This window comes from Oryctolagus cuniculus, chromosome 14, assembly GCF_964237555.1.
Source record: "Oryctolagus cuniculus chromosome 14, mOryCun1.1, whole genome shotgun sequence".
Classification (NCBI taxonomy): domain Eukaryota; kingdom Metazoa; phylum Chordata; class Mammalia; order Lagomorpha; family Leporidae; genus Oryctolagus; species Oryctolagus cuniculus.
The window spans coordinates 95,253,362-95,270,620 of NC_091445.1; the positions used below are offsets into that span (position 1 = coordinate 95,253,362).

A 17,259-nucleotide genomic window follows, 5' to 3' on the forward strand; every position below is an offset into this window, starting at 1 on the left:
AAAACAAAAATGATGACTATCTCCTTGCCGAGGTCATTAGCAATCTATTTGTGTTTTAACACCTGGAACCATTGTGTTTTTACAAGAAAGGAGGGCGAAATTGTAGTGAAACACAGACAAAATAGATGCCCATAAAACCTCCATAAACTTAAAAAAATTATTTAATGAATCACCGGGTTCTTCAGGGGTAACAGCGGTACTAAACAAATTGGATGCAGAATATGAGATAAATAATGTTTTAATTATTCACAGAGGTTGCTGTGGGTCTGTGCCAGAACCAAACTTGTAATAATACGCTTTGTAAAATCTGCCCAGTACTTCACCGCGATTTAATCACAGTGTTGTGTGGACGGTCAATAACCAAAGAGCAATAAAGTCAAATTAAGCACAGTGATCATCAATTTCATCACAAGAGAAAAACTGAAAAAAAAAAAATGAATAAAAAGTTAACAGTGGAGAGATACGTTTCTGATATCTTTTCTACTGAAAATTTTATCGTGGAAAATTCTCACTTTATCTGAGTCTGCACACCTTCACCCAAGGCAAAGAGCAACACGTTGCTGGGACACAGATTTAAAATTAGGAAGGCGATGCAGCTTCAGGCCTCGTTCGGCTGATTCGTGGTTTTTGTAAAGTTTTGTAAGTTTTGTAACTTGAGATCCTGCGTGCGGCTTGCTGTAAGCAGGAACTGTCCACGAATACGGAGGAAGCGCGTCTGTCTCGGACTTCACACACGAAGACGTCCAGTGCCGCCATTCTGAAATGACGACTTCCATCTAGCAGAATGTAATGTCACTGCGACTGGAGAAAACACACCTCCCCGGGGTGAAGAACTCCCAAGCCTGAGGTCCACGGGGCTGTGGCCAGTGCACACCACTGGACCTGGGCTGTGCGTGCAGGCTGTGGCCAGCGCACACCACTGGACCTGGGCTGTGCGTGCAGGCTGTGGCCAGCGCACGTCCCTGGTCATGGATTTGTGGATGAGCTGAAGCTCAGCTCCTGTCACCGGCCGTGGCCATGGGTGCCAGCTGGCAGCCAGACCACACCGCTGGGCTCGGGCTGAGTGGTACGGGTGGAAATGGTTGGGTGAAACCCCCTGTGTCAGAGGTCATTTCTTCTAGTAAAATTCAGATGATGTTCACAGAACAGGGACATTTGAAGACAAGAAAAGTTGCAGCAAGAGTGACCTGGGGCTCTACTCCTTCCTCCCAAAGATGGGTCTGCCTGTGTGCCCCAGCCCCGCCTCCCTGGGCACGCTGGCTCGGTCACACTAGGACCACGTGCCTGGGTTCCCGCTGTCCCAGCATGAATCTCCTAAGAAGGCGAGCAGGAGCAGATGTGGACAGTTACACTTTCTGTATGAAATCGCCAAGTAAGTTGGCTTTGTTTTGTTTCTATCACGAGATAGGATTTACAATATTTCCTGTCTGTTCCAAGTTGACCTGGAGGTCTTTGAATGCGGTGATATCAACATGGGTCTTTAATATGCATGTATCAAATAAGAGGTTTCCTGAGAAATGGATATCTAAATCTCATTTATTTCTTCCAGTGTATTTTATATCTTCTGTTAGTACTAAACATTTATAAAGATTTATTTATTTACTTGAGTTACACAGAGAGAGGAGAGGCAGAGAGAGAGAGAGAGAGAAAGAGGGTGGGAGAGAAAGAGAGAGAGAGAGATCTTCCATCCACTGGTTCACTCCCCAGATGGCCTCAACAGCCGGAGCTGTGCCGATCTGAAGCCAGGAGCCAGGAGCTTCTTCCAGGTTTTCCATGCGGTTGTAGGGGCCCAAGGACTTGGGCCATTTTCTCCTGCTTTTTCAGGCCACAGCAGAGAGCTGGATCGGAAGTGGAGCAGCCAGGACTCAAACCGTTGCCCATATGGGATGCCGGCACTGCAGGTGGCAGCTTTACCTGCTATGCCACAGCACTGGCTCTCTATTAGCACGAAACTTTATAAGTCTAGATATTTTCTAAATAATTTTGCGGTATCCTATTGAAACTATGTAAATTCTCCGAAATTTATCAGTTCACATTAAGACTGATCCTAAACATCACCAGTAAATGTTTTATAACACAGTAACCCCATCAGGATGTCGGTTTCTGCACACTGAAAGCTGGGAAGATTGTCTGCATGTCCACGAGTGTATCGAGAGAACCGGATTCCTCAGGTGCGCGCGTGCACACACACACACACACACACCCCCACCACGGAAGTACTGAGAGAATCCTAATAGATGATTTGCTAACTGCTGCTACATGGAACGTCATACCAAGACCGAGAGCTGGAGCACATATTCATGTCGATTTTAAGTCACCAAGAAAACAGTAAAGGGGCATGAATCAGGGGACATACAGCTCTGGCACTGACCTGTCCCCGGCTACAATGACACAGTGGAGACTTTGAGCGAGGTAGAATTACAGAGAAGGCGGTAACAGCTGTACCTGGTGCTTCCCGTGACTGATGCGAACTCAGAAAGAACCATTAAGACGGCCCACGAGTCCGCGAGACCAAATGGAACTGCGTGTTTACCACCGAGGCTGCAAGAGTGATGCGCCAGCTGGCGTGTACCGAGCTTGCGTGTGCTGCCAGGGCGTCACGGGCCCCGCCCGCTGCAGCAGGCAGGACAGCTGCCTCTTCTCCCTACCTGGGCTCCTGTTAGGAGACCCTCGGAAGAGGGGAGAGAGGGAAGAGGAGGGGAGGGGAGGGGGGAAACGACAGGGAGAGGGAGGAGGGGGGAAATGCCGTGGACAGTTTAGCTTCTTTGTTAAAAGTAACGATCAGCCTTGAAGGCATGTTTCAGGCCGCAGGATAATGAAGTGAGCCCCTGAGCGCCGTGTGGTCAGGAGGACTCCATGTGGTTCTGAAGACAAACCGTGTCGCACTTGAAGAAAATCAGACGCCACAGGGGGACATTGGAATCGTCAAAGCTTCGTACGGGGCAGCTGTTGACTTTGTGAAAACGCGTGGACACCGCCAGTGAGTGCCCTCGTGCCCTGATGCCAGGACTCTCTCGCTCCTGTGTGCAATGCTCACTCGACACGTGCACACTCTCTGTAAGGCCGCAGCACGAGCGGAGGCCACGGGGTTCCCGTTGCTAACCCCACAGCCCGCTGCGGCCTGCCTTGCACCCTCGGTGTGAAGAGCAAGCGCGAGGATGCTTGCCGAAAGTCTCACGCTCCCCCGATTCTCAAACTCCCTTTTAGGGCGGGCTGGGTGGAACCCCTGCTTCGGAGGGCTTACGACCTACGCCCTGCTTGCCACCTTGAAGGGACTGGTGAGCTGCCGACCAGCAAAGCAGGTTTCCCTACTCCTAGCAAGGGAGCGGGGACAAAGAAGACGAAAGGCGAATGACCAGGACTGGGGGAAATCCTCTTCTTAGCAAGATGGGCTTTATGGCTCATGGATCACGTAAGTCAGTGTCCAAATGCACACAGAAATATGGCTCTGATGACACATTAATGAAGGAACAAGGGGTGCCTGAGTGAGGAACACCTGGCCCCCAAAATGAATGACTTTCGTTCCGTTGGCAGAGAAATCATGCGCTGAGAACCAACGACCATAAGCAAGGCCCCTCCAGAGAGCACACCGTGTCCCATGCCGTGTGTTCTTAGATGCCTGTGTGACAGACTCTGCTCACCAGCGCGGCGCTGACGTCCGTCCCACGATGGCTTATCGGGATGATGTGCAAATCTGCATTGCACCGGTCCCTTTGCCCTTCCTTGGCTGCACGTAATTCTGATTTAGGAGAAGGTCTCTCACTGCTTCTACATCTGCAGAACCAGCCTGGTGGAGAAGACCACAGAGCTGCTTGCGGTTTGCTCGAGTTTGGAAATCAACAGAAAATTAAGACCAAGTGCGGAATGCGTGCCTGAAAATCTTTTTATAGACGAGCTCGAGGAATGTACGTTCAGTGAGGCATGCCCTTTGAAAACTCTGTCCGCTTGTATGCTTCCCAGAAGCACTGATGGATAGCCCTCTTCTAATAGAAGACCAGCTCTTGGGTACATACCATTAACATATGGCCAATGTAAATGACACAACTGCGCAAACACGCGAACATACCTCGGAACAGGCGCTCCCTTCATGTGGGCAGGGCGAGCCGCTTGAACAGGAAACCCCCCGAGATGAAGGGGATGCTGCCGGCAGTTGCCAAGTGCAGAGCACTTTGATCCGCCCCCAGGCACAGTTTGCAGAGGGCTGTCCCTGGGCCCCATCTCCCCCATCCAGGTGCTGCCCACACCCCTCCTGCCCTGCGTGGAGGAGATGGGGGTGGGGGTCCCTCCGGTCTTTCCTTGCTGAAGGGGAAGCAGCTTCCTCACGGCAGATCGGTTACAGCACCACTGTTAGTGAGAACAGCGCATTAGCAGTGTCCAAACGATGTTCAACACAAAGACCCATCTAACCCTCACTGAGGACATCCCACGTGAGAGCCCGGAGCCTCAGGACAGCTGGGGTTTGCCTGAGACACCGAATATGGAGAGGTCAGATGTGCCCTTAGACACACTGGTCCCAGCATCCCACCTACCGCTCCCTGGGCCCCTCAGTGCAAACCTGTTCAGAAGTTATGTCATCGGAGGGGGCTTGTTCAGGTAGCCCAGGTAGCAAGAAGAGATGGCATACGCCCTTTCTGTAAGGGGATGAAGCAACGGATTAAAACTTAAATCTGAAAGCATGAATTTCAGATGGAGATGGTTCCTCTCTGTGAGATGCTATGCTTCTCAATTCGACATTTGCCATTTACAGAAGCCAAGGATGGGCACTTCCCATTCAAATGAACAGCTAATTTCTCACCAAGCTCCATAAAGCCAATGCAGAACCAAGGCTCATGGGAAGACCCAACTGGAACCACAGGAAGATCTGAATGAAGGCCCCTACTAAGTTCCTTCCAAACCTTTAGCTTTAAATGGACTTCATCCTGAAGCCAGGGCATCGTATTAACAGTGTGATTTTCCTGTCTTGCAAAAACTCTAGCGATCTTTTCCCAGTGACCAAGTATAGAGTTTCTCACTAAAAAATGCTTGTCTTTGGAAAAAAAGTTACATGATTTGTTCAGCAGCACTGCATCTGAGGACTTTTGAGTTCCACTAAGAAAACAACAATCGAACAAAACAATAGCCCTCCATGTGCCAATGGTAACGGATTGAGTAAAATTACTAAAAATTATACCAGCAGAGTCAGGATACAACTCAGGGAATATGAGGCAGACTTACGGAGTCATCCGAGGCAGCCCCTCATCTACTCTGATATCTGTGTAATTTGGATAATTTAAAATGCTAGAATTTTTCTTCATTAAAGAAAAAATAATTGCATGTATGTAAATTTTATTTTCCATTCTATATGCCCCATGCAAATTTAAATTTTGCCGAGTCTAACACTGCACAGTTGTTTTGCTAAAAGCTAGTATCATGGAAGCTAAAAACTTGAGAATGCTGTGGACTGATGTGTCTGGATTATGACTTCTCCCATTGGAGCGGGTCAACACCAACAGATCTCGCTAAGGTCAGGTAAGGGGATGTGAGAAAGCTGATTTAAATGGTGTGGCCCATTGAAGCTGTGTAATGGAAAGAGAGATAAATCCATACTCTTGGAGACAGAGACGACTTGAGGCCCTTAAGCCCGGCCCCTTCTTGTTATTTTGGATGCAAGTGGGGGAGCCGTGGAATTCCACAGCCTCGTGCAGGTGAGGCTCTCCCTTTGCTTCAGGCAAATCCCACGGCAACTGCGGATCGGACTCCGACGCCTTGTCCGTCTCCTTCCATCTCACTGCTACACAGGGAGAGAAATGCGTACTTCACTTTGCACGCACCCCAACCTCAGATTTCCATATGACACTAAGTCATTTTTGATTTCACTACAAGAAACCCAAAAAGGTCATCAGAATGAAAAGTTTCGTTTTCGTCTTTCTTTGTCATCCCCTCTTTTTTTCTTGAAAAACAATAAGGAAATATAAAAGTAAAAGCCAGGAGCCACACAGACAAACTGAAAAGCCCTGAAGTCCTGGGGAAAGTTCCCTCATCTGGGGTCTGGGCTTCCGTCCTCTGATGCCAGCACCCATCAGCCCTGCTGTCTGGCCTGCTCAGAGTCTCACGGCCTGCAAGGGACATGGGGCAGCTGTGCAGACGACGGCCGGCGTGGCCACGGGAGCTGGCACTCCCAGGCACCCCTCTTCCCCAGGGCTGAGCACTGCTCCTTAGCGGAGGTCTGCTTGTTGGTTCCCCAGCACGGTCCAGCCCCTGGGACTCGCCACAGCCCAGACGCCTCCCTCAGGTGGCCATGGCGACTCTGGCCTGCCCTCCAGTCGGCCACCTCTGCTGCTGTTCCAAGTCCTCCAAAGACAAGGTCGATGCCTCCATCTCCTTGTGCTTAACACCGACCTTGACCTTCATGGCTGTTGTGTGTGTGCAGAGGAACAAATCCGGCTTCATGGCAGAATTCCCTGTGGTACTCCTCATTATAAAACTGACCAAAATTGCACGCAAGGTCTCCGGAAAAACAATATAAAAAATGTACTGTAGACAATGAGCCTAATGTTGTCAGAAGGAAGACAGTGGTGGAACAATGCATTTTTTAATGTGACAAGCGTGTTCTGCATTTCTCTGTTGTCACTAGGGGTAGGAACATTGGGCGACGGGAGGATCCCTGTTTGAGTTGACACCTAGGTTTCTCCTTGTGGAAAATAGACCAGTATTACTCAGGACATGTGTGATCTTGAAGTTGGGGAGGCTGTATTTTGTAAATAGTTTTATATTCTTATTTCTATTTCTAAAAAGAAATATTTATTTTATCTGAAGAGCAGAGCTCCAGAAAGAGAGAGAGAGAGAGAGAGAGAGAGAGAGAGAGAGAGAGAGATTGGTCTTCCATCCACTGGTTCATGCACCAAATGGCCACAATAGCAGGAGCTGGGCAGATCTGAAGCCAGGAAGTCAGGAGCTTCATCCAGGTCTCCCACATGGGTGCAGGGGCCCAGAGACTTGGCCCATCTCTGTGGCTTTCCCAGGTGCATTAGCGGGAAGCTGGATGGGAAGTGGAGCAGCCATGACTCAAACCAGCACCCATAGGGGATGCTGACATTGCAGGCACAGCTTAGACGGCTATACCACAGCACGGACCCCTATTTATTTCTTAAGATACTTGTATTAGCTGAATTATCCACGTCTGGAACAATGAGGGGCTTTTCACTAGTGAATGAATGTGATGCATACTGGCACGAGAAAGCAAAAGTGTTATCAGTGAGAGAACGGGGAAGTGAGTGGAGCACTTAGTCCGTCACGTTCTGTAGGGAGGGCGGCTGACCGAGGCAGAGGGTCGGCGCCCAGGAAAGCTCTCTTCTTTGCTACAGTGAGGCCATCACAGGAAACGTTCCCGAACACCCGAGTCCAGATCCTTCAGCCGCGACGGTCACTCACCCCAGCCGGCCGCAGGGCAGTCCTCCCTCTGTGAACCAACCTTCCTGTTTAACCAGGACGCTTCGCACCGGCACAGCCAGGTGCTGAGAATCGCTGGCGGGGTGTCTACGACGACCTCTGGACCGGAGGTGGCTCCTGACTGGCCCCACGTGTCAACGCTTCTCCTGTGGCCTCCTTTGCAGGAGTCTGTAACTGACATAAACAGCACAAGCCAGAGCAGCTCTCAGGGGTAAGAAGATGCAAACAGCACGTCAGCTAAAGCTGTTTAGAGGGGCTGATGCGTAGCCCTGACCCCCGGTTTCCGAAAAGCGGTGCAGTCCTCTCTGGGGGCTCTCAGCCTCAGCACAGCACCCCGGTGTCAGGGTTTAACTGGGCGCTGCCGGAGATGAGTCAAAGCCCCACCCCCGCCCCCGGCTGCGAAGGTGTGCTGATTGGGAAATGGAGCCTTTGCACGTGGTGTCAGGCTGTCCTGCATCACGAGATGCCCACGGCAGGGTCCTTGTGAGCCGAACAGCTCTATTTAGCTCACGGTTCTGGAGGCTCAAGGGGTGACATTTGGTGTTGGATTGTTCTGGCTGGCAGAGCCTGGAGGCACTCAGAGCATCTCCATGCAAAGGGCGAGGGGTAGCGTGCGAGTGTGTGTGCGTGTGTCTCCCCCGTCTCTCTCCTTAAAAAGCCACTGGGCATCAGGCAGGGGGGACGCCCTGGTTGACTTCGTCTAACCCTGCTCACATCCCACGTGCTCCGCCTCTAAATCCCGCAGTGGGATTCAGTTCCCGCCCCTTAATGCTTCCCAAGAGGGTGCAGTTCCTGCCGTGAAGCCGCGGGGACACTCCGTCTCACCCAAGCCTCAGCACAGAAGAAATCCAGTGGAGGGTGTGCCCTCATCCGCCGAGTGCCGTCCTGTAAGAAGTGGGGACGGTGCACGCAGACTCACGGGCACAGGATGGATGCAGCCAGGAGCCAAGGAGCCCCGAGGCCCTGCCCACCCCTCCACTGCAGCCTTTCCTGCCATCTCACCACCCACGCACGGAGCTTTGGGAGAGCAGCCCTGGGACACTGACTCGCACGGTCAGACTTTCCAGAGAACATCCAGTGGTCTTTCTCCACCACTGGCCACGGAGTCTAAAGAACCAAACGGAACTCAAACTGCTCCGTTTCCCAGATAAGATTCCAGGCGTCACACAGCCCACGCTCCGCCCTTGCTACTCTGCCCCACACGGAACACAGTGTGAACTGGACCCAGGGAGGCAGGAGCCGGGATGGAACCGACTCCATAGCGCACACCGACTGACCGGCACAGGCGTGAGCAGTTCCCAGTATTCTCGGCTTCTACTTGGGGCTTCCTGCTTGTCTCCTCGCCTGTGCAGCTCATGTCTCCTTCCACAGAGCACCCAAATCATGCACTTGAAGTTGCAAGGCAGGGAAACCTGACTAGGGCGCCCTCCCTGCAGGGCACTGCTCTTCCCTCCCCAGGGACCTTGCACACTCAGGTCTTGGCTGCAACTCCAAACCACGTTGGGGAGAACGCAGCGGGAAGTGCAAGCACTCCGTGAGGGCCCTTTGTGGGGTGATCTGCACTCGTAGAACAGGGAGGCAGTCTCTGGCCAAGGACAGAGACGGCTGATCGTGCACCATGAAGTGTTTTGGGATTGGACGGTGAGAGACCCAGGTGAATGTGTGAGTTACTTCCACCCATAAATCGACCTTCACAGAGAACATCTGCCCCTCACACACAAACACAGGCTTGGGTGGCTTTTGTGCCTTGTTTTAAAAGTTACATAGCCGGCGCCGCGGCTCACTAGGCTAATCCTCTGCCTTGCGGTGCCGGCACTCCAGGTTCTAGTCCCGGTCAGGGCGCCGGATTCTGTCCCGGTTGCCCCTCTTCCAGGCCAGCTCTCTGCTGTGGCCAGGGAGTGCAGTGGAGGATGGCCCGAGTGCTTGGGCCCTGCACCCCATGGGAGACCAGGATAAGTACCTGGCTCCTGCCATCGGATCAGCGCGGTGCGCCGGCCATTGGAGGGTGAACCAACAGCAAAGGAAGACCTTTCTCTCTGTCTCTCTCACTGTCCACTCTGCCTGTCAAAAAAATAAATAAATAAAAGTGACATAGAAATAGCCACCTTAATACCAGGTTACAGCCGAACATATCTGGGAGTTACGAGAAGTTACGTCTGTCTCTATCCAGTCTCACGCCAGGAATACATGGAGGTGAGCCAGTAAGCTCTGGCAGCTCTGGCTCATGGGCTGGTTCCATTAAACCAAGCCTGTCCATGTCAAAGCATCCCCCATATTTACTTGGTCCTTGACATGGTATTTTTTTTCCCTCACAATTGAAAACAATGGCACAAGCACAGCTCAGAGCTAATCTTCCCTCATTTCCTGCCTGAAATAAGCCAGTGTAGACTTCCAGAACCGTGTTTCCAGGATGGACTTTGGACATACACATTTATGAGAATTTTCATTATGTTCAGATTAAATTCCTTGGCACGAAGACTGCCCCTTAAAACACATTGAGATTCCGGAACTACACATTTAATGAAGCGGCAAACACTTGTTGTACACCCTGCCTGGGACAGCTTCCCTCTGCTTCTCACTCCGGGGCAAGTGCAGCCGACTGCAAACACCTCTTACATTGATTTGGCCCACGGAGAGGTGACGTGTTTATAGATAAAGCACTTTTTCACTTTTTATGAAAATGATGAGTTATCAACATTTTGCTTGAAGGCACACGATACAGCCCCGTCTCCGTTCAGAGCCATTAAATAAGCCGGAGACCCAGCTGTCAATAGTGCCGTGGAGTAAATTTAATTTCCAGAGTCAATATAGAGCCAGCTGCTTTAAGCATAAGAAAATTCCGCAACATGATTAATTTGAATGGCCATGTAAGGCATTGTCTGGACAAGACAGAAGCCCAAGTCTTCGTGAGTGATCTGTACACACAGTAAAGTATGCCAAGGCCGTAAAGCCGGCTAATAGCTCTGATCTGGCTTATTAACCAATATTGACTGCTTTCACTCTGACATGGCCCCCAAGCCTCAGAGGTGAAATGTTGAGCTGCGTGGCTCTAGTTCTCTTGTTCCAACAAAAATGAACTATTCCAAAGGAGGTACAAGGTGCAAGGTAGTCGGGGTTTTTAAAAAGTGGTAACAACAGAATTTTCAGTTGTCAAAAAGTGATACGTGGTAATGGGTATATGCATACCAAGAAAACTGCTATTAAAACTGGTCGTGGTTGGCAACACTCATTGCCCAGGAAGTCTGTGATCCATCTTTACCTGGCCAGCTGCCTCCCGGGGAACATTCTCTCAGATGATCGTCTTTAAGTCTCCCTAGATCCGCCTTCAGAAATCTCCAAATTGAGTCCTGCTGACCATCGGAAGGCTGATCACTGTCCGCTGAGCCTTCCGACACAGCGCTGGAGAGACTGGATCGCCAGCAGCCCCCCAGAAGCAGAGATCAAAGCGTTCAGTCCCCTGTCTGGGCCTGTTGGCTCAGAGCTGGCCGGCTGCTGGCAGTCAGAGCACAGAGGCTCCCTGATACCAACAGCGGCAGAAGCCACAGAGCCTCCCATCAGCAGTCAGCAAGCTTTTATGCCACACTGGTTATCAGCCGAGCTAGACAGGGCGCAGCCCCAGGAGAAAGACGTGGCCCGGCTGAAATCCTCGTCATGTAATTCTCAGCAAGGCATTTTATTTTGGAGGACAAACTGATTTGTGTTAGGCGGTGTCCAGCCAGGGGATCAAGTCTCTCTGGATATTGCAAACAGGGATGAGAAGGCAGCGAATGTGTTACATGGGTGATGAAAGAACACAGCACAGCGGGGGCCGGCAGGGGCCCGGGAGGAGCCAGGGCAGGAGCTCCACCAGCCTCGATGGGAGCCAACTGGAGGGGCTGTGTTTCTAGCCCGACGTGGAGGGCGGAGCCAGGCCCGGGGGGGGGGGGTCATCCCAGAGGCACCCCACCCCTGTGACCTGGAAGCAGATGTCCTGGTCAGAAAACACTTCCTGGAATGCAGGGCATGGCTGGACTCTGGCTGCCCCCTCTGCGTTCCCCCTGTGTCTGCAGCAGCCAGAGGGAAGGGAAGCGGGAAGGCGGTGCTCTGCGACACGGGCCAGGGGCTGGGGGCTTGGAACGCGCTTGGAACGAGAGGAAGAAAGAAGCACGAGGGGTATCTGGTTCCAATCGAGTAGCTATTTCCTTTCATATAACGATCAGCGCGAAAGCTTTCTTCAGCCGTTGTTGAACTAATTGGAAGAGGCAGCCCGTATCAGGACAGAGCGCAGCTTAGGAATGGTGTGAAGGGCAGGAGGGGCGCAGAGGCCGTGCAGAACAAACCCGAGCGGGGAATGCCGCAGCGCGACTTTCATAGCTGAACCAGCGCCCGGCCGGGCCGCACTGTGACGTGAGAGGTTTGGACCCCGAACGTCTGTGTGCTGCCGACATTGGGAATGACCCCCTAAAATTTATATAGAAATGTGGCCCTTTCAGGTTCCTCACAGTGCCATCTGGGGTGCCACAAATGCTGCCGGAATTTGGGGTGCCATACGATATCACCCTATTCTTATTAATCAATCTCCAATATTAATAAGCCTGAGAGGATTCTTGTCTAATATTTAGAGAAGAATTCTAAATACCGGCAAAAATAACCGAGACAGCATGATATATTTTAAGCCTTTATTTAGTGAGAAAGATGCATAGAAGAGTGAGAGCTTTATCTAAGAGAGAGAGAGGGGTAAATCTGGGTTCATATCGAGCACCAGGAACCAGCCACGTGGAGGCGCATCTAGGCCAGGAAGCCTAGGGTGGGTGGCCCGAAGACCACATGCCCTGGAGGTGCAGGGCTACCGCCAGTCCCCTCCTGGGAAGAGGCCAGGGAAAGAGAAGGGTGGGACACATCCTGTTTCAGGCTTTTAACCCACTTCCAAAGGGGAGTGGTTAATTAACCTGATTGGCTGGTGGGCACCCAGGTGTGGCCAGGTAAGGGCATGAGGTCACACAGGGGCGTGGTGAAGGCGTGGTCTTGCAGCTCACAAGCCTAATCAGTTTTAGCCTGTATGTCTGCCTACTTGACTACTTTAATAAGGGAGATCCGGGGCTCAGCAGTTAGGGCCCCTGTGGCTGCTTCTCCAGTTCCTAGGTTCTCAGCCATGAGCAGTTCCGCGTCCTGCGTCCTGCCATGGGCTCACAACTGCCATTACGTGGCTGAACGATGGTCAAAGGTTCGCCGTTTACTTGGTGCCTAAATTTGGATAAATCTGGTGATTTCCAAGATCCAGTTTGCCCAATCTCTAATATATGATCTTTTTACAGTAAACAAATACACAGTGCAACTTTAGAATGCAACATGAGGAACGAGCATGAAGATGCTTCTTTAGAGGCCAGCATCCGACACCAGAAGCTCAGGCTCTGCTGTTGGGCATCCTGGGAGGAGCAGGTGATGGCTCAAGTCCTTGGGCCCCTGCCACCCACAGAGGAGACGCAGATAGGGTTCCAGGCTCCTGGCTTTGTCCTGGTCCAGCCCCAGCTACTGGGTGTGTTGGGGTGGAGGCAGGTGTTAACCAGCAGATCGAAGGTCTCTCCCTCCCTCTCCCTCTCCCTCTCCCTCTCCCTCTCCCTCTCCCTCTCCCTCTCCCTCTCCCTCTCCCTCTCCCTCCCTCCCTCTCCCTCTCTCTCTCTCCTCTTTCTGTCTTTCAAACAAAATGAAGCGAATAACATGGAAACAAATAAAGAACACGAACAAAACCTCCTCTTACTAGGAGGTGAAAACCAAAAGCCCTTTTCAGAAAGCCCAGAGTTCGTGAGGATGAGTGATTCCGCAGGCCTCTCTCAGACCTCCTATACCAGGCAGCTGGGCCGTGAGGAAAAGGAGCAAGCAGCTTCCAACCCAGTGGAGACGACAGCTAGGCATGCCCTGAGTGCAGGTGGAGGGACGCGCTGTCCTTTCTGAATGCTAGAGAGAGAAGCGCCTTGTCACAGACCCTGCACCTGCTAAGGAGAAATTACTCTGCCCCGCCCACCAGAAACCGCACCTTGCACTTCAGTCTACTGTTTACTTTTGTGGAGGACACATTGTTTCCATGTCTCTCCACGCCTGTAACAGGTGGATTTCATTTTGTGAATGAGCCTCTTTCTCCAACACTAGGTGCAATCTGAATTGTCCTCCTAATGTCACATCTCATTGCAGTAAAATGACATTCTGTGACCTAGTTTTAAAATCGGCAAACTCTTCCGTGTTCTGGTCTAACCTTATTGATTGACAAACACTGTAGCTATTAAGGGGTTCTGAGCCTCTCCTAAGAATGCAGACACTTCACAATCTGCATCCAGCAAAAATCAGCTGCAGTTTTCCCTCCTTACCCTCAGCTTCACTGTCTGGGGTTTCAGTCCACCAAAGTCCAAAAACAGGAACAGAAAAGTTGAGAAGTAATCGATCCAAAGGGGTCAGGCTGTGCTTCTGAGTGGTGCAAGGAGCTCTCTTGCCTGCCTCTCCCTCCTGCCTGGGGTGGGGCTCACCCCAGGCTGTGTGCTTCCTACCTGCTGTGGTTTGGGTGTGCTTTAAAAATCAGCAGACTTGGGGCCTGCACTGTGTTGTAGCAGGTAAGGAGGCCGCCTGCAATGCCAGCATCCCATATGGGTGCTGGTTCGAGTCCTGGCTGCTCCACTTCCAATCCACCTCCCTGCTAATGCACCTGGAAAAGCAGTGGAAGATGGGCCAAGTTCTTGGGTCCCTGCATCCACGTGGGAGACCTGGGTGGAGTTCAGGAATCGGCCCAGTTCTGGCTGTTGCAGCCATTTGGGAGTGAGCCAATGGATGGAAGATCTCTCCTCTCTGTCTCTCTCTCTTTCTCTCTCTCTCTTTCTGCCTCTGCCTATCTGGAACTCTGCCTTTCAAATAAGTAAATGAAAATCTTTTTAAAATGATAAAATAAAATCAGCAAACTCTAACAGGCTTTGATCACCCCTTAGGAATTTGCTAGTTTCCCAACAGTGTCTGTGTTGGGAGTTTGGTCCCTGGGGGTGATGTGAGAGGTCAGAGGTCAGGCCTGGGGTCTGGCTCTTGGGCCAACTGGGGATGTGCCTGTGATGGGAACCACAGTAGTTTTTCTGGGTCTCTGGTTTGTTCTTGTGAGAAGATTGTTACAAAGCACTGAGCCTGCCCCCACCCCCCAGTCTCTGGCTTCCTGCTTTGGGATGTAACCACCTGCTCTCAAAACCACCCCCACCACCGCCCTCCACCAGGGCACGGCCCCCCAGAGCTGATCCAGGCAGGCTGCACACAGTGAAGAACCCGCTGGCGCAGAGGAAGGAATCAGAACACCCGGTTCTGCGTGACTCCAATCGCGGAGGCTTCCCCACAGCCGCGAGAGCCCGCGGTGTCGGGGAACACACTTACCCGAGTGCCCCGCAGGGGCCGACGCCTTGGGCTTGGGGGCGCCGGGGTGAAGGGCACCGAGCAGGTGCTGTGTGGAGGCTTCCTGAAGGCAGCTGGGCTCGCGGAGGCAGAAGACCACCCCCCCAACTCCCGCAGTGCAGACGTGAAATGCGCTTCTCCGCGGGTTTCGCTGATGGCTCCGGCCAGATGTGCTGGCAGAGAACTCCCGAAAGCTCTTGAACACTTGGTTCCAGCTCAAGCTGCTCGCCAGCTGCAGGAACGAAAGCCCCTCCCCCCCCCCCCCCCCCAGGAGGAAAGCGTCCCCGTCTCCGGCCTGAACTGTTTTCCCTGGAATGTCGTGACACATTCCGTCTTCTGCAATCATTTCCTGCATGAAGATGACTCACGCCGACTCGAGTCTGCACACACCACATCCTACCATCCATTGTCGGAAGCCAGGGCAGGAAATGGTTCTGCTGCTGTCTCTCCTCCCTGCTCTGAAGTCCAACACAGGCACGGCCACTTGACCCTGCTTCGCGGGCGTCCCACCCCCTCCTTCCCATGTATCCCTTTCTGGGGTGTTACTAAGGATTATATAGGGGCTCGCGCTGTAACGGCTCCTACTCATCCATGCTTCGTCTACCCCCTTCCGCACACAGCCTGACATCTTGTTCATTCTTCCTGGTTGCTGCTCTGCACACAGCAGCTGCCTCCCCTGAGCTGAGAGGACGTTCAGATCTCACTCTGGGAGGCCGCAGCTAGCCCAGGGCAGAGCACTCAGCGCGGACGCGGCAGTAGATCCATTCGTTCCAGAGAGGAACGCCTGGGGCTCACTCGCGGTCTGTCGGCCAGTTGAGGAGCTCGGCTCACCCTGTCTAGGCGGCCTCTCCTTGCCCTCTGGATCTGTGTGGTCAGCACACTCGCCCCGATGCTGCTTGGCCACAGTTACCACCCCCCACAGGCGGCGTGGACCTCTGCTTCGCACACTGGCTGGACATCGGATACTGGTGGACAACTGACTTCTCTTGTACCCCTTAGAAAGAAGGGTGTTTTTTTTAGTTTTTTATTTATTTGGAGGGCAGAGTTACAGAGAGAGAAAAAGAGAGGGGCCTTCCATCCATAGATTCACTCCCCAAATGGCCGCAGCAGCCAGGTGTGGGCAAAGCCAAAACCAGGAGCTAGGGACTCCATCCTGGACTCCCAGGTGGCTGCAGGGGCACAAGCACTTAGGCCATCTTCCACTGCTTTTCCAGGAGCGTTAGCAGAGAGCTGGATCAGAAGCGGGGCAGATTGGATGCCAGTGGCAGGTTAACCTGCTGTGTCAAAACGCTGGCCCCAAGGGGGCAATTTTGACCCCCCCCCTTTCACCTCTTGACCAAACATGCTTGTGTGATCCTGGTCATCCCCCCTCTGGGTCTGTGTAGCCCTTGCTGTGCGGGGAAGAGACTGGTCTGTGTCCACCAGTCCCTCTGCTCTGTTCAGTCACCTCCTTAGACACTATTGGGTTTTAGCTCCAAAGAAAAACCAACTGCGTTCCCACAAACACTTCCAATTTGCTTCTGTTTTGGGGTTGGTTCCAGGACTCCTGTCACTCAGAGGGAGGGAGGCAAGGATGATTCACGGGGTCCCCGTGTGAGAAGGGAGGCAGTGCGTCACCTGGGGAGCCCTGCCCCTCCCCGGCTGTCATAGTTTGTAAGGAAGCTGCAGCATCCCAGCCCTGCCCCCACTTCTGCATCTGTGTGAGATCTTCCAAGCTTCCGTCCACCCTCAGAATCGTAGCATACACACGTATACACACACACACATGCACACGCATGCACACACACACACACACACACTTCCTTGCCTCATATCACTTCCTTGCCCCCTTGGTTTTTCCAGCCTTCTGGGAAGTGAGGCAGCGTCCCCCATGGTGGCCCAGCTGGCCCTCCCCGTGCAGCCCACGGCCAGGCTCCTGAGTGCACTGCCACCTCCCTCTCTGCCTGCTGCCTCTGCTGCACCCTTCCCGTCTCTCACGCTCTTCTGCCCATTCTCCCGTGCAGAGCCTTGGCCCCAGTGTCATCTTGGTTGGCAACTCTTTCCCCTCTTCCTCCCTCACTGTGGACTTCTGCTTCAATGTCCGCGTGTCAAAGAGGCCTTCCCTGACCACCGTGACCCCCGTAACCACAACACTGCCTGCCATGGTGTTTGGTGTTTGGGTCCCACTAGTAGCTTCTCGCTTCTTCGTGCACCTGCACGCTTGTTTTCCTGTCTCTGCACTGGGGTATATTTCTGAGAGCAGGGGCTCTGTGGAGTGAGTTATGTCTGCGTCTCAGTCCCTAGAGTAAGGTAAGGTGTGTGATATGTTCTGTATAGCTAAGGGATTCGTCAGTCTTTTATTGAAGGAAAATATAAGGAATGTGGCCCCTGCAGTAGGGGAGCGTCAGTGGCTGGCTAATTGGGGAGGGAACTGGTGTGGAGTGAAGCCACACTGTG

General features: G+C 52.5%; 1 protein-coding gene across 1 annotated transcript; it reads right to left on the reverse strand.

The window, feature by feature from the left end:
* Nucleotides 1-143: 143 nt before the first annotated feature.
* On the reverse strand, nucleotides 144-16,966 carry LOC127488319 (uncharacterized). The gene is made up of 4 exons (XM_051837044.2): nucleotides 16,801-16,966; nucleotides 14,806-15,118; nucleotides 4,556-4,631; nucleotides 144-4,344 (listed from the first exon to the last, which is right to left on the reverse strand). Exons 1-4 carry the CDS (start codon nucleotides 16,964-16,966, stop codon nucleotides 3,769-3,771), a joined length of 1,131 nt encoding a protein of 376 aa, XP_051693004.2. The 3' UTR covers nucleotides 144-3,768.
* Between the last annotated feature and the right edge of the window lie 293 nt (nucleotides 16,967-17,259).

Coding starts and splice junctions, on each gene's coding strand:
- LOC127488319 (XM_051837044.2), bottom strand. CDS start 16,966: ATGGCAGGCAGTGTTGTGGTTACGGGGGTCACGGTGGTCAGGGAAGGC. Junction 15,119..16,800: donor GGGAGAATGGGCAGAAGAGC/GTGAGAGACGGG, acceptor AAAACAGTTCAG/GCCGGAGACGGGGACGCTTT. Junction 4,632..14,805: donor GGCCCCTGCGGGGCACTCGG/GTAAGTGTGTTC, acceptor ATCCCCTTACAG/AAAGGGCGTATGCCATCTCT.